Here is a 15,205-nt window from a genome sequence, read left to right on the forward strand (position 1 = left end):
GCACATGGCGAATAAACAACACATTCCAACGTATAGTACCATTTTGAAACTGCATATTCTCCGCCACCCATGCGTCCTTCCCACATGCAATAGTGAACAATTCTGGAAAAAAGGATCTTCAATGGTATTTCCCCACACCACACATCATGTCAAAACAAACCTTTACAACCATCTCCTACCTCATAATACACATGGTGTGCAAAACCATCCCACCCCTTCCTACTACATTTATGCTCATAATTACTACACATTGGAGATAAAATGCTGTATTTGATCCATCACCATCAGAATGTTATGCACATGATGGTACAGATATAACAAACTCAAGTCAGGAAGCCTAATCTAACTTTTCAACAATGATGACCAACTTCACCAGTCTGCTCACTTTCAAGATTCATGCTAAACGTGCTACAAGGGCAAGGGCAATAGCCTTAAAAGAATGTGGATTGAACTGGTGCCATGCGAACAATATGGCCAATGATTAAAAAGTTAAGGGACTAGGTGAGGCTAACATGAGGAAAAACCTGTGCTGTCAACCCAGAATGGTTGGCATACGAGCACTGTTGAGTTTATATTCATAGAAACATATTTGCTTCACTATAGGCCAAATGTTGCCTTTACAATCAACCTAGCAGAGTTAAAAATTCACTCTCAAAAGAAAATCAAATCATATTAAAGGGGGGGGGAGGGGGAAAGGACACACAAAATGTTTAAAGAGCTGTGCAAAGCCTGAGCAACCATGGTTCATGCATGACAAGAAACAATTTCTCTATTTGGCATACCTGTAAACTGGAATAATTTTCATCAGCCCCCCTGGCTTTGAGACATCAACTCCCCTAATCAAACAATCAATCAAACTGAGTGAGTGAGTTCTCATGTGCAGTAGATAATTGATTTTCGCAATTTAGAAAACAAAATATGACATTAAACTTTCAAAAAATAAGAAAGCATTTCAATACTTCCATTGGATTCTGTTTTTGAGCTTCTTTTCTATGAGACCAATTCCTTCAAGGACATTTGTTATATCATATATCCTCCTCTTTTGCACCCTGTAGCAGAAATCTTCAACTTATAAAACTTTACAACAATTGGTATGTTGAACCAGACAGAATAATGGTCACCTCCAAAGTTTCAGCAGCTTTATTTAGATCAAGAATACCATCTTCAGCATGTTTGATCAGATTGATAAATTTTTTTGTCAAGAGACCTGAATGAGAATCATAGGACATTGTTGTCACTCTTAAACAAGAAATTGGTCTATTCCACAAACAGATATACTGAAATGAGCCGTGCTTCTTTAAAAATAAAATATAAATTAATCAACAAAGGCAAATGTAGTAATTCTGTTACCAAGAGAGCTGTCATAACGGCAAGGGCCAGCTGGAGTGAGATTATTGCCAGAAGGAGAAGCTGCCAAAATTTAGAGAAAGTTTTGCCATAAATGCATCTTACACTTTCTGCTAGGACCAATGGAGACAGAAGGAAAGAGAAGTACTTGTGCTAATTGAGAGGATTCAGATATTACCTAATTATCCTTTGATTTACAACAAATAATGAAAGAGATACATAGCAGGAACATAGATATGGGAACACAGTCCCAACATTTGAGACTGGAGTTTGAGGTCCAGATTTATTGCACTTTGTAAGCCTTGGCGTTTTGCTTGCCTTGCCCCCTTTTTACTGACACAGGTGTCTGAAGGGGACTTCAGTGAATCCAGAACCTGTTATTCTATCACCAGACTTCATAGTCTGCTGTGTCACTCTTCCGCTTTAAATACTAATAAACACCATTATGTTCTTGAAAAATTCAATCAGCAACATGAGCAAATACATTTGATCACAATTCAATTTAATGCAAGAATTCAAGATTCCATTCAAGATAAAAGAATTCTAATGAAACATACAAATATGCTGGCTGAAAAAAAAAAAAAATCAACGAATTCACAGCCAGCCTAATTTTCGAGAGGCTAGACATGCAACTAGAGAGAGAAGTTAGCTTTCCAACTTATCAACTGACAGAAGTAGCAACAGCAAGACTAGCTAGTTTGGTCAACCAAAAGATCATTGAGTTGTAAATATCTCATCATTCTCAATAGCAAACTAACAAACATCTGAAATTTTTATATATCTGAGATTTCTCAATGGCAAAATCATATTAAAAATATTAATTTTCTAAGTAGCAAACTTATTTATAAAATAATGGAAATAACTGAATAAGGAAATGCAATAAATATGGTATGATTAGTTGACAAATACGAGTATAGTGCTTCCATACAGAATAACCTCTGATACATCCTATAAACGTCTAAAAGTGAAACCAAACCAACCAAATATCTTAAACTCTGTGAAAATACATATGCCTATTCAACAATAAGTCACACTTATTGTGAACCATTTCTTTGCCCTTTTCAAACTCAAAAAATACAGTGAGAAGGAGAATCATTGTAAGAGATTCTACCACCAACAAACAGCCAGCAACACCACTTTCGAAAGTGCAAATGCATCAAATTCCACCAGCATCCGACTTCTGGCCCTCAAACCGCATGATCCATACCCATACGGCATTAATATTGAAGACAAATTTTGGAAGGCAAAGGATCATGCAACATTACGTCCCACCTCTACTGCTATAAAAATGACTCAAGCTCCGCCAATAAGACCTCTCATGATCCTCAAAACGTTTTTCATATCCTTGCCATGCCTTCACGCATATTCCTTGAATATGGGGCAGTTTCTTACCAAGAAGTTCAAAAATAAGACTTCAACCATAAGCACAGTACTTCATCATTGACAAAGGTTCCTAATACCACGGTAGTACACCATATCCATGTGAGGAGTTCAAGTTTTCATTGTAACAAGCACTACACTGTAAGATGTCATTCCTACAAAAGGCTAGCAAAGCTCAAATCAAAACCATCAGATTTGGCATATCTCATTTCATCTTATCTATGCTTCCCAATGACTGACTAACCGATCTCTGGTACAACAATCTTGAAGAAATAAAATTCTTTGATGGCCCAAAACTTTTGGCAGCACTACTGAGCAGCAATGTCACTATCTCATAACACTTCATTGGTATATGTCAATCAAAGAAGTCTTGGAAGCACCTAACAATTACATCCATTTCCAGCACAACAAATGGATATACATCTAAACATTAAAATGACCAGACTATTGATCTGACAAACAAGTGTGTCAAAACTAGCATCAGTACTTTGAATTTTAATAAAATCAATGCAAAATTATCCTGTTTAGAAGATCTTTCAGTCATTTCCATAGATAAGTAATTAGAGCTTCTAAAATAGATTCAATTTGTCCACTAGAAGAATTAACTCAACATTATAGATATGGGCACGGACCAGGATACCCCAAACATTCATATCATCCAGACACATGTTGAAAAAGACTTAAACCCATAGCAATCATTATATGAGGATAGAGGCTTAATGCTATAATAAGATGTCAATCTAAGATATTTGTCAATAGGCAGGTATTCTAGAAATGTGTTCGACATTCAGACATTTCAAAATATTTGCAATCAAAATCTCTATGGTGAAGTGTCAACTAGTTACAATTACTTCCGCAAATGGATAGCCTAGCTAATTGTATCAGCCATGATATGAGGATGTAGGTTGCATGGGCAACATTGAGATGACACAGAAAGCTCTCTAAGTTCAAAATATCTGTCAATGGGTACATATTCAGGCGAATGTGGAACAGATGAGCACCTGTAGTAAATGCATCAATGTATACAATGTTCTACAGTGAATGGGGACCGGATCAATATATTTTCTTTGTGATAAGCGCTTGGAACATATATGCATCAATATATAAGAGAAAGAGTGGAGGAAAACTAATGTTATAAATTTAAAGTCTAATTATTTCATTGAGGGTATGGGCGTGGCGTGGCGGCGTCTCACTCTGGGCGGTGGGCTGGGCGTTTGCGTGAGAAAGAATGGGTTTGATGTTTGCGTGAGAAAAGCTGAGTGAGAAACAAGGAGAAAGAATGGTTTCATACGTTGGGTTCAGTATAATCTGTTGCATTCAATACATTTTTCCAATTTGCTCTAATTTGCTTTATGCTGACTTGTCACTCATTTAGTGGTGATGCTGACTTTTGTGCACCATCCACATTGAAGTTATTCTCATTAGCCATTATGTGAAAAAACTTTGTGCAGTTGTCACTCTCCTTGAGCCACAAGATCCTATACTTTTGCCTCCAACTCACTTCCTCCAATAGTGTTTTTTTCTAAATTGCTAACAATTTTTGCCTTCTTCATACTCTCCTCAACACCTAATGCCCTTCCTTCTCCAGTGATACCAATAAGACATAGCTCCTCCAAGAGGCCATGATATTCTTCTTCCTTTCTACATTGCCAAACACCACCTCATTCCATCTCTTTAAGTCAACTTTCAAATAGGGGTGTACAAGCAGTTACCATTAGCGGTTATTGCCTAAAACTACTAACCACACCACTTAGGCGATTATCAGATTTTCGTAACCGTAACCATACCACCTTAGGCAGTTCGAGGTTTTGAAATAACACCGTTTAGCGGTTATTCAAAACACAAACTACATCGCGTAACCGCCCTTCATGTATGGGCTTTGGGGCTAATGGTGGTGTTTTGGCCCTTCCTGGGGCCTCTTTTTGGACCCATTTTAGACGGTTTTGTGCCTATTTTATTTTTAAGCTTTAGTGTCTTGGATGAAAAAATAATAATTAATAAGCCTTTCAAGTATGGGCTTTTAGGCCTTTTAGGCCTATAAGAAAACGAAGTTTGGTTTTTTATTTTTTATTATATATATAAGGGCAGGCAGTTAGCAATTATTAACCGCCATCACCTACTCCTAAAACCGCTAATTGCATCACCCTAGGCAGTTAACGGTTTTTCTCAACCGCCTACTAAAGCGGTTAGTGGATATTAGCAGTTAATAACCACCCACTTGTACATCCCTACATTCAAAGTCTTGAGCTTGCTAGCTAAAATGAAGTTAGAAGAGCCTTGGAAAAGATAAGTCCCACCACTGTTTCACCATATCAACAAAACCCTCAGACTTAACATATTTTCAAATTTAAAGGACCTACCACCCCTATGAAAGTCACCACAGTCAAGGAGGATTGGAAAATGATCAGAGAAAAGTCTAGGAAGCCTTCTCTGTGACACACCGGGAAACTAGGCTTCCCATGTCAAAGAGACAAGGAATCTATCAATTCTGGACCAAGAGGGAGTCTCTCAATTATTTGACCAGGTAAAAGTTATGCCCATAAGAGGGAGGTCCATCGGGCCTTGATCAAAAATAAAATAAAAAAATCCACCATAGCTTGGCATAAACGAGCTTTGCCCGATTGCTCACTAGGGAATCTGGTAACATGAAAATCACCCCAATGCACCAAGGCAAATTCCACCAGATGAGTAAACCAACCAACTCATTACTCATCCCATTGATGGGATTCAAATCATTAAAGCAACAAAATATTGATCAATACAATTTAAATGCAAGAACAGGTGGTGGATTTGGATCCCCTCTCTTCTGGGCTTTCAGTGGTGATTCATAGTGGCACTAAGCCTTATTGGGTCTAGCATGAAGGAGAGATAGTAGGTTCTGTTTCTAGAGAACCCGAAGTGAAGGAGGCCTTTGATTGTTTTGCAAAAGTTCCCTTCGAAGATTTGTCAAAATAAAGATTTTCCTTTTGAAGAGACTATCTCTTGAAAGTCGATTACTATGAGGGATAGTTGTTCAATCCCCACTGAAGTGGTGCAAGGAGGTGGTGGTGGGAAAATGAAGGATAATTGTTTGTTCTGAAGCTTCTATCACCATTATTCCTGGTGTTGTATGGAGCTGGATCTATTTTTGGAGGTGGAGGCCACTCCATTGAAGTGTCTAGCAGTGATGGAGCCCAACCTAGAGCTTGCTGATTGGGTTTTTCAGTTAGTAAAGGAGTTCCTTTTTTTGTGAGGCTTTCTTGTGATGGCTTCAAAGAGGAGCTTAAGGCCCTATTTGCAGCCATTGTAGCGAGCAATTCTGAGAAGGAAGCTGGTTCTTGTTCGAACTTGGGAAAAAAAGGTATTAGAGAACTCAAAAGGTTATCTTGCTCAATTAATAATGATGGCAGTGCTGCTCATGTTAGGAACAAGGGGAGGGTTGCTAGCGATTGTTTATGAAGCCTAAGTTGCTTTCTTGGAATGTGAGAGGGTTAAATAAGGCTGACAAGTGATTGAGAGTTAGGTATCTCACTAGGCAATGGAAGTCGGACATTATCTGTTTGCAGGAAACTGAACTGGAGCTCATTTCTAGTAAGGTTTTGCGTAGCTTGTGGGGTTGTCATTATGTGGATTGGTGCTACTTAGCTTCTAAAGGGGCTTCCGGTGGTATATTGTTTATGTGGGATAGGAGGGTTGTTGTTCCATATTCTTTTCGTGATCCACTCACTGAGTCCTCTTCCTACTGCAGTCTTGTCAACACCCTACAATATCTATCTCTTACTCGTCCTGACATCTCCTTTCCTATCAACAATCTCTTAATTCATGCACCGGTCCACCTCTCCCCAACTTCAAGCGGCGAAGTGTATGTTGCGGTACCTCAAGTTCACCATTTCCTATCGTTTGCTACTTCGCCGGTCTCCATCTCACACCCTTCAATCATTTTCGGATGTTGACTAGGTCAACTGTCCAGACGACAATTCTGAAGGTCACCTCCAAAATTCTGGCAGTTCGCTTCCCCTCCAGCATATACAATTTGGCTGACATCTTCACTAAACCCACAGCATCATCTCATTTCTCTCTTATGCTTACCAAGCTCAACGCCGTGTGCCACTTGTCATGCTTGCGGGGGCGTAATGAACAAACCATCACTCAACAAGGAACAAGAAAGAAACAATCAAACAAGCAACGGCTAGCACCAACAAAGGAAACTCAAATCACCCAAACGGCTAGCATATATACAAGGGAAGAAATCAATCACCATCGGCTAGCTCATCTTAAGAAGGAAAACCAAAATTTGACCAATTAATTTGCATTATCTTTCCATTTTGTAAACCACAACAACTCTAATAAATAGTGTGTGCAGCAAATTAACCAATACCTGACTTTTATATTGATAACATAATTACAAGCCTTGTAGAGCTTCTGCTTGGAATCCGAGAGGATATGAAGGTGACAGAAGCTCGTCAAAGGCATGGCCTTTAGCTTACACCCCACAAACACGCACCGCTGGTTGCATGTCACATCCATATTCACATTGTTGTTGTTGTTGTTCTCACCAGTGCCTTCAAGATCACCGGCTTCAATATCTCTCTGGGAAGCGTGGTGTTGGAGCTCTTGCTTGACGGCGCTGACACCGTACTTCCAGTAGTACTCCCTGTACTGGATCTTGAGCTCCTCCATGAAGGTCCAGTAGTGGTCCCTGTAGCATTTGGCGACCTGCTTGAGGTGGCGGGACCGGCGGAGGAGGAGCTCCTGGCGCGTGAGGTGGGAGGAAAGTGAGAGGGCGAGGTCTTCTTGGGAGGGTCTGATAGGCGAGCAGGTGGTGGTTCTACCGGTAGTGGGCTTTGGGTCTTGGGGGCACGTGTGAAGGGTGGGGTTTAGAGTGAATGGGGTTTTCAGAGGTTTGGAAAAGGTGGGATTTTGGCGCTTGGAAGCTGAAGCCATGGCGTGCAGAGAGAGACGGTTCAATGATACAAAAAGAAAAGAGTTGGGAATATACTAGGAATTAACGATATTCCTTTCCTTCCCATTAATAATTTAATACTAACATTAACAGTTGATTTCGGGGTCTAATTTGTGATTAGCAAAAGATTATTATTATTTTTTTCTTGTTTGACATGTCCACACAAGAAGAAGGGAAATTCGAACTAGTGATTTCTGCTTCATAAGGCGTAATTTTTAGCCGATTAGCAAAAGATTATTAGTCGTGATATTTTATAATTCCGCTGACCGTATGCATAAAAACTTTATTTATTTTTTTTTATTTTTATTTTTTTAAGTTTAGCCTTTAAAATTACATATTTTTAAAATACAATATTTTGAAAACATTAAAAAATTTGCTATTTCAAACTACAATTTTTTAAAATTGCTCTTTCAGACAATACATAGTCCGTAATTTTGCTTAAAATCATACTTTAACTCGCGAAATAGTAGAGCCAAACGGACTCTAAATAAAATTCAAATATCAATAAATACATAACGTGGGAAGCACATCTTGAGACGATTTCAAGAGGTGTACGCATTGAAAAACTTTTGACTCATCCTTCTTCCGCTTTCGAAATGTCAGAAGCAGAGTTAAGCTAAAATGTTAGAAAAAAATCAAGAGATACGTCGCAAATCTCTTTGTCAGACAAAAGGTGATACACTATCTATCTATAACGCCCCGCCAAATAATAATTACAAGATTTCACATATTCCACGCAGCGCTACAACTACTACCCTAGTAAATGCAGCAAAAATTTGCTCATCTCTTTTATTTTTCTTGAAACCACGAACTCATAATTTACATAAATAAGATACCAGAGCCCAACATAAACATAACCTCATTTAGATAGAAATATCAGTTATGTCCAATACACTACCAATACATTATACAGTGGGCCGCAATCAGATCCTTTTCTGGCCGCATTTTCCATCTCCCCCCTCTCTTCGATTCCTGGAAAAAGGGAGCCCTAAATGGCAAAGCCCCAAACTCCTTTTTTTTTTTTGTGTGTTAATACTTGTAGGTAAAGTAACAATATGTGCTTAATTAAAGGCATGTTTGAGATTGCGTTTGAGTGGTCTAAAAGTGCTTTTAATACTGAAAAAACCAGATTGAAGAAAAAAAACATTTGTTTGGTAAAAAATTTAAAAGAACTTTTAAAAGTCCAAAAAGCTTAAAAATGACCCAAAAAAACACTTTTGACAAAAGTTTAAAAACGAAGCTTTTGCCCAAAAGCTCTATTTATCAAACTAAATCCCAAAGATACTCTAAACACTTCTAAATGGTTCATGGTTTTCCAACTTTTTGAAAATATAGAGACAAACTTTTCAATGAGATCTGAGCGAAAGGAGTAAGAAACAGATAAATTTGTTCACAAAAAATTATCAAAATTTGATAATCAAAACAGAGAAGAAAAATAGGAGGGGGCAAATACCTATCCCAGAAAAGCCATCGTGTGATACATAAACAAAAAGGAACACCCAATACAAACAACTCCTACGGCTACGGCAGATTCTATATGTACAAATATTTCCCTGAACTATATAATTTAGGCCTTAATCACATTTTGATGAGGAAAAACTAGTATCCAAACAAGAGGAGAATCATGTTCTTACTCTATTGACTATTGAACCTTTACTTTCTTCAATCCGTACATAAGGGATTCTATAGATTTCTGTATTCTGGTGCCATCTGTCTGGATCACTAATTGAGATGCCCGGTGTAAACTTTGAATACCACGTCCCAAACTGGCAATGGAAGGAGCTGCAGGTAAAGATTCAGCAGCACATTCAATCCTATCTCCACACACAAGTAAGCCTGAGCAAGCTGCAACACTACACCCAAATGTTGCCCATGGTAAGAAACCAATTGGCCGCACCCGTCGTTTCCTCATTATTTCATAGAATGCTGCTCTCATGGCTGAAAAGCTGGTCTTCTCAGCAGAGGCTATAACACTGTGGGCTACTGCCCGGATCTTCTCAGCAGAAGCAGTTGCCTTCATGATAGATGTTGTTTTGGCCCCATGACTTGCAATACCTGGAGCTACAACTTTTGATGAGGCAAGAGTCTTGCCAAGGGCTAGTTCCATTACCTTCTGAGTTTGGGTCAGAACGAGTTTAAGCGAAGCAGGAATTTTGAATGTTACAACTTTCATGACAGTTGATGCAGGAACAACTTTAGAGAGATACGAAGCTCCAAAAACTGCCGTTGCCCCCGCCCCAACTGCCACCACAGGTTTACCAGTCAATAATCTTTTCCTGTCAGTATGATTTGAAAGTTCTGCATCACCTTCACAATTCATAACAAGCTGTTCAACCAAACCCTTGATCTCTGGAGGAACAGGAGTGTTCCAGTGTTTCCTAAGACCTGCTAAGCCACTAGCATCCACTACTGCCACTATAGTCTTGAACTTCTTAGTCTGGCTTTGAAGGGCTTGTGCAAGGAGCACATGTGACTTGTCCTCATCTGGAAGCTCCGAAAACTCCATCTTAGCTGACTTGGGATTATTCCCTATTTTGTTGATGTGTAGCCGACCAGCATTGTTTAAAGCGATTCTCAGCCCCTCAACTGCAATTCGAAAGGTGTAGACCTCGGATATGATGCGGGTTTCCACAATTTCACCTCTGTTAACATCAAGAAGCATCTTCTGTGCATGAGCTAGAGCACTCCTGAGCGATGGGAGGTCAAAAAATATATTATGTAGATCCTCAAGTAACGGATAAATGGACTGAGCAAACGGTGGTGCTTCATAACTGCATCTAGTTTGAATTTCCTTTGACCCTACCTCCATTACAGAACTCGAGTGACTATACATTGATATTGATAGATTCATATATGTTGATAACGACTTCACCATCTGTGTCTGAACATCACTGGTAAGGGAAAATCTCTTCGAAGCCAGAAGAACAACAGAACCCGCTTTCTGAGGAACCAAACTACTAACTAGACCTTGAAACTTGTTCCCTGCATCAAGTTTACCCGAGGTATCTTCCCCACCAGAACATTTCAAAAAGGGTGATTCGAGCAACAAGAATGATGATCCAGACTCCTCAGCCGCCCTCTTGGCAGCCAGAAAATGTCCATGAAAACCAATCCCAAATATCTCTTGCAAAACCAAGTTGCCAGCAACATTCTCATACTTCTCCTTATTAAACTTATCAATAAAACACCGCTTAAGCACTCCAAACGACGAAGTGGGAACTGGATCACGAATACCAATTCTCAATTCATGCTCTTCCGATTGAATTTCAGTCAGTGGCAAACGACCCACCTGAGCCACAACGGCATCAGGTCTAACCTCCCTAATAAGATACTCAGCATCTAAAGCTGATCGCTCAGATAAATTCTGAGCAGCGAGGATGTAAATCACGGACTGAGTTTGGGGCTCACGAACCGCGTAAACAAATTGTTTTGTGTGTTTGGGTAGTGAAAGTTTGTGGACCAATTCATCTGACACTTTCAGGTCATCATATTTCAGCATCGAAAAAGGCCATCGGTTCTGGAGGTTCCAGAAAAACGAAAGTGCCATTACAAGAACATTAACGCCCCTTTTGGTTACTCAGAAAATCAAGGAAAATCTCAATAATAGCCTCTCTGAATTCAATACTTTATCTCGCTCAAAAACAATAAAATTGAAGAAAATGAAAGCCTCCCCTCCAAAGAGTATTTAAGACACAAAATCGAGTGGATATTTCTGCCCTATTCCCAGATAAACGAAAGAAGAAGAAAAAAAAAAAAAACCATAAAACTCTAAACCCAAAGCTGTTTTTTTCTATTCGCACCTTTTCTCAGCAACCAAAAAGCGCATAACTAAAAACCCTAAACTTTCCAACTGATTACTAGAACCCAGAAGAAGGAATCAAAAATAGGGCACATCTTAATGCAAACAATGCCATCAAGAAGGCCCCAATAGACCTCTGCAGAGAGGTCTAACCGAAGAACCTTCTCTTCAGGGAAAAGAAAAAAAAATCTAAGCAGTAGACTTCCCGAGAAAGTGAAAGAAAATTAAGAGGGAAAATTCGAGCTTAAGCTGGAAAACAATCTCAAAATGAATAAGAATATATTTGGATGTGGCGTCGAGGTACCTGGTTTCCAATGATCCACTGCTCTTTGGACGTCAAAAGTGTGAGAGAGACTCGGGAGATTTGGAACCATGGTTAGGTTAGTCTGTTCCGCGGCTTTCGCCAAACAAAAACATTATCGGGCCCACGTCGATGAGTCCGCGTAGCACTCAACGTCTACAAAATTCTGGACTAAGGAGTGGCATTATTATAAAATATGTGTTTTTCTTAGTTTATAAAAATTAAGTGAGACAAATAAGAAATCGGTGGTGCCAGTTTTTTTTATAGAATAATATTTATCTAATAGGAGAACACTTAATATTTCTCTTAATTTTATTCATCATTTCCTATTTTCTTTCCTCCCAAAATCTATATGGTGTGGTTCCAAAACGTTAAATATTGATAAATGATCAAAATTATTTTTTTTACCATCTTTCAATAATTTCCCAATGAATGGAAAATACTTAGCATTTTCTTTAATTACTGCAAAACAATAACCAATTACAAAAGAGAAAACTAGTTCGGGGTGCCAGCGAAATCTCACTTTGATGCCTAAGTCAGTGTCTGAAAAAAGAGTATGTATAATGCATAATAATTCAGTTTAGGGTTTGTACCTGGTTTAATGGCTCATTGGCTAAGAGGTAAAGTTAGATTTGAATTAAGTCTTCTACTTCAACTTGACTTAAAAGTACTTAGAGTTGTGATCCATTATTTTATGGTGGGTTGTTATTAATCTTCAGACCCATGACATAATGGTGGGCCAATAAAGTGAGATTATTCCCAACAATTCAGCAAATAATATTTTTGTTTAACTCTATTAGATATCGCATTTTACTAATGTGAACATAATTTGTAACAGAAATAATAATAATAATAATAATAATAATAATGATAAAAATAATTTACAACAAAAAGATAAATTGTATCAAGTCAATTAGTGATGTACTGTGGTTAGGTTTGTTTTTATTAATAGTGCACAGATCTCAAATATGCTACTGACGTCTTATGTAATACGGATACCTGTACTTCTCATGTACTACCTATACTTTTTAGAGCAATTACAATAGGCTAGCCAAAATAGTCAAAATAGGTCAGCAAAGAGTTATAACAGTTGGCACGAGGGAGGCAAAATGCGCTAGTCGGCATGTGATGGACGAAATTGAGCCGTTTTATGCTGATGGGCAGCTAAGGAGTCGAATAGCACGGTATGCCGGCGCGTGGTTGATTGAAACCAATTGAAGAGACTAGAGCTAAATTTGAAAAGCTAGATCTAAAGCCCAACCGATTATAGAGAGACGAAGAGCAGTGTATCATGGTGGAGGGCGGACAGAGACAGCGCAGTACAAGCAAAGGGATGGTCGGAGGCAATGCAACATAAACAAAAGAATGAACAAACTCAACGCAGCATAAGCAAAGAGGTAGAGCGCAACTAAATTATAGTTAAATATTTGTTCAACTAGAAGTTAATGCTCTTAATGATCCACGATAGACGTATTATTTATTGGATTTCACATGTTACTCAAGTGATCATAATTTGCAATAGAAAAACAAAAATAAACAAAAAAGGAAAATTACGAAAAAGATATGCTTCATTTGTTAAAGTGTTTTGGATTGTTTGTTTTGTTTTTTGTTTAAAAAATAATAATAATGATGTAACATAAAGATACAAATATTTTTTTCAGTGTTTTGTATTTTAAGTTATTTATTGATATTTTTGTTTTGAAAAGATAAAACAAAATAATGAAGAAGAAAGTTTAACAAAGATATCTACAAATATCTTCGGGAAAACTTCACTTAACCTCCTAAACTTCTATTACTTTTACAATTACTCTCAAGAGTTCAAAAACTTTTAATTTAGTATATCAAGCTTCTAATTTTCTGCAATGTCACAAATCCGTTAAGCTTTTCTGTTAAATCATATCAAAATATCTAAAATACCTCTATTTTTTTCTTAAGAGAAAGTGAGTGTTTGTTAAATAAGGGTTGGTCGAATTTAGGGTTAGTGGTTTATTGGAGACAATTTTAAGAAAAGAGAGGGGCAAGCGGTGGCTGGCTTTGTGAGAAAATAGGCTAGGATTTTTGTCTTGTCTCCTTTTATGTTATAGGGTTTTGAAATAATGAGGTGAAATTTTTTGGATATGAACCCTTAATACTGTGTATATGCATAAGAGTATAATTTTTTTTTAGTATATGGTCGAATATGGGTACTATGTTTTTAAATTTAAAAATTTTGTTGGAGAGAAGTAAATTGTGAGACCATAATTATCTTACATTAAATATCACCACTAAATAAAATCCATATATGAAAAATTGTTGAAATAAAATCTCGAAATATTGAAAAACCAGTTCAATTATGATGTGATATGATATGAACCCTTTAATGATGTGCATGTGCATAAGAATATAATTTTTTTATTTTTTATTTTATTTTTTTATTTTTTATAATTAATGCATGCAATACCAATATGGCCAATTATGGGTATTATGTCTTTAAATTTAATTGGTTGTCTTTGTATAATTTTTGAGAGAAGTAAATTGTGATTCCATAATTCTCATACATTAAATATCGTCACTTAATAAAATTTATAAGAAAAAGAGAAATTATTGGTGTCAATATTTTGTCCATATCATCTTACAGATCAACCATTAGATTTGCGGACTCCGCATAAGTCAATGGTTGACCCCACAAATCTAATGATTGATCTATTAAAGTTGTAAAAAAAATATGAGAAAAAATATGGACAATTGACACTAATAATTTATCTAAAAAGAAATTGTTGAAATAAAATATCGGACTATTAAAAAACCGGTTCAATTATGATGCGATATGAACCCATAATGATGCATATATGCAAAAGAATATATATTTTTTTGGGAAAAGTACACTTTAACCCCCCTAAGTTTGGGGCGATTTTCAATTCGACCACCAATGTTTCAATTTTTGCAATGCACCACCCCAAACTTGCAAATTTTTTTCAATTCGACCAATTTCATCAAAAAATTATCATATTGTCCATAATTTATTTATTTTTTTATAAAAAAATATTCAGGGTGGCTGTAGCCACCCCTTGGCCATTTGGCCATTTTTGCAACCCAACAAAAAATTTTTTTTAATAAAAAATTAAAAATTAAAAAAATTAGGAGCAATATGAGAATTTTTGGATGAAATTGGTCAAATTGAAAAAAATTTACGAGTTTGGGGGGTGCATTGCAAAAATTGAAACATTGATGGTCGAATTGAAAATCACCCCATACTTTTGGGGGTAAAGTGTAATTTTCCCTTTTTTTTTTTTTTTTTTTGTAGAATTAATTCATGCAATACCTATATGACTGATTATGGGTACCATAGTTTTAAATTTAAAATTTTGTCTCCATATAGTTTTGGACAGAAGTAAATTGTGATACTATAAGTATCTTACATTAAACATGGTCACTTAACGAAATCTATATAAGAAAA

At 37.1% G+C, this 15,205-nt stretch overlaps 2 protein-coding genes across 4 annotated transcripts; both read right to left on the reverse strand.

The window, feature by feature from the left end:
• Window positions 1–360: 360 nt before the first annotated feature.
• On the reverse strand, window positions 361–7,660 carry LOC132167591 (uncharacterized). Of its 3 annotated transcripts, XM_088512527.1 has the most exons (5): window positions 1,351–7,660; window positions 1,122–1,207; window positions 960–1,049; window positions 783–836; window positions 361–628 (listed from the first exon to the last, which is right to left on the reverse strand). In XM_088512527.1, the coding sequence occupies exon 1, from the start codon at window positions 7,648–7,650 to the stop codon at window positions 7,009–7,011; it is 642 nt and encodes a 213-aa protein (XP_088368653.1). In that variant the 5' UTR covers window positions 7,651–7,660; the 3' UTR covers window positions 361–628; window positions 783–836; window positions 960–1,049; window positions 1,122–1,207; window positions 1,351–7,008. The 3 variants fall into 3 exon arrangements, with proteins under 3 accessions (XP_088368653.1, XP_088368652.1, XP_088368654.1); XM_088512526.1 differs by having other exon boundaries at window positions 783–1,049; XM_088512528.1 differs by lacking the exon at window positions 361–628 and having other exon boundaries at window positions 691–1,049; window positions 1,351–1,410; window positions 7,085–7,660.
• Window positions 7,661–9,123: 1,463 nt separating this feature from the next.
• LOC132167980 (uncharacterized) lies at window positions 9,124–11,849 on the reverse strand. The gene has a single exon (XM_059579038.2). It carries the CDS (start codon window positions 11,214–11,216, stop codon window positions 9,312–9,314), a length of 1,905 nt encoding a protein of 634 aa, XP_059435021.2. The 5' UTR covers window positions 11,217–11,849; the 3' UTR covers window positions 9,124–9,311.
• Window positions 11,850–15,205: the final 3,356 nt, after the last annotated feature.

This window comes from Corylus avellana, chromosome 2, assembly GCF_965113065.1.
Source record: "Corylus avellana chromosome 2, dhCorAvel1.hap1.2, whole genome shotgun sequence".
Lineage (NCBI taxonomy): Eukaryota > Viridiplantae > Streptophyta > Magnoliopsida > Fagales > Betulaceae > Corylus > Corylus avellana.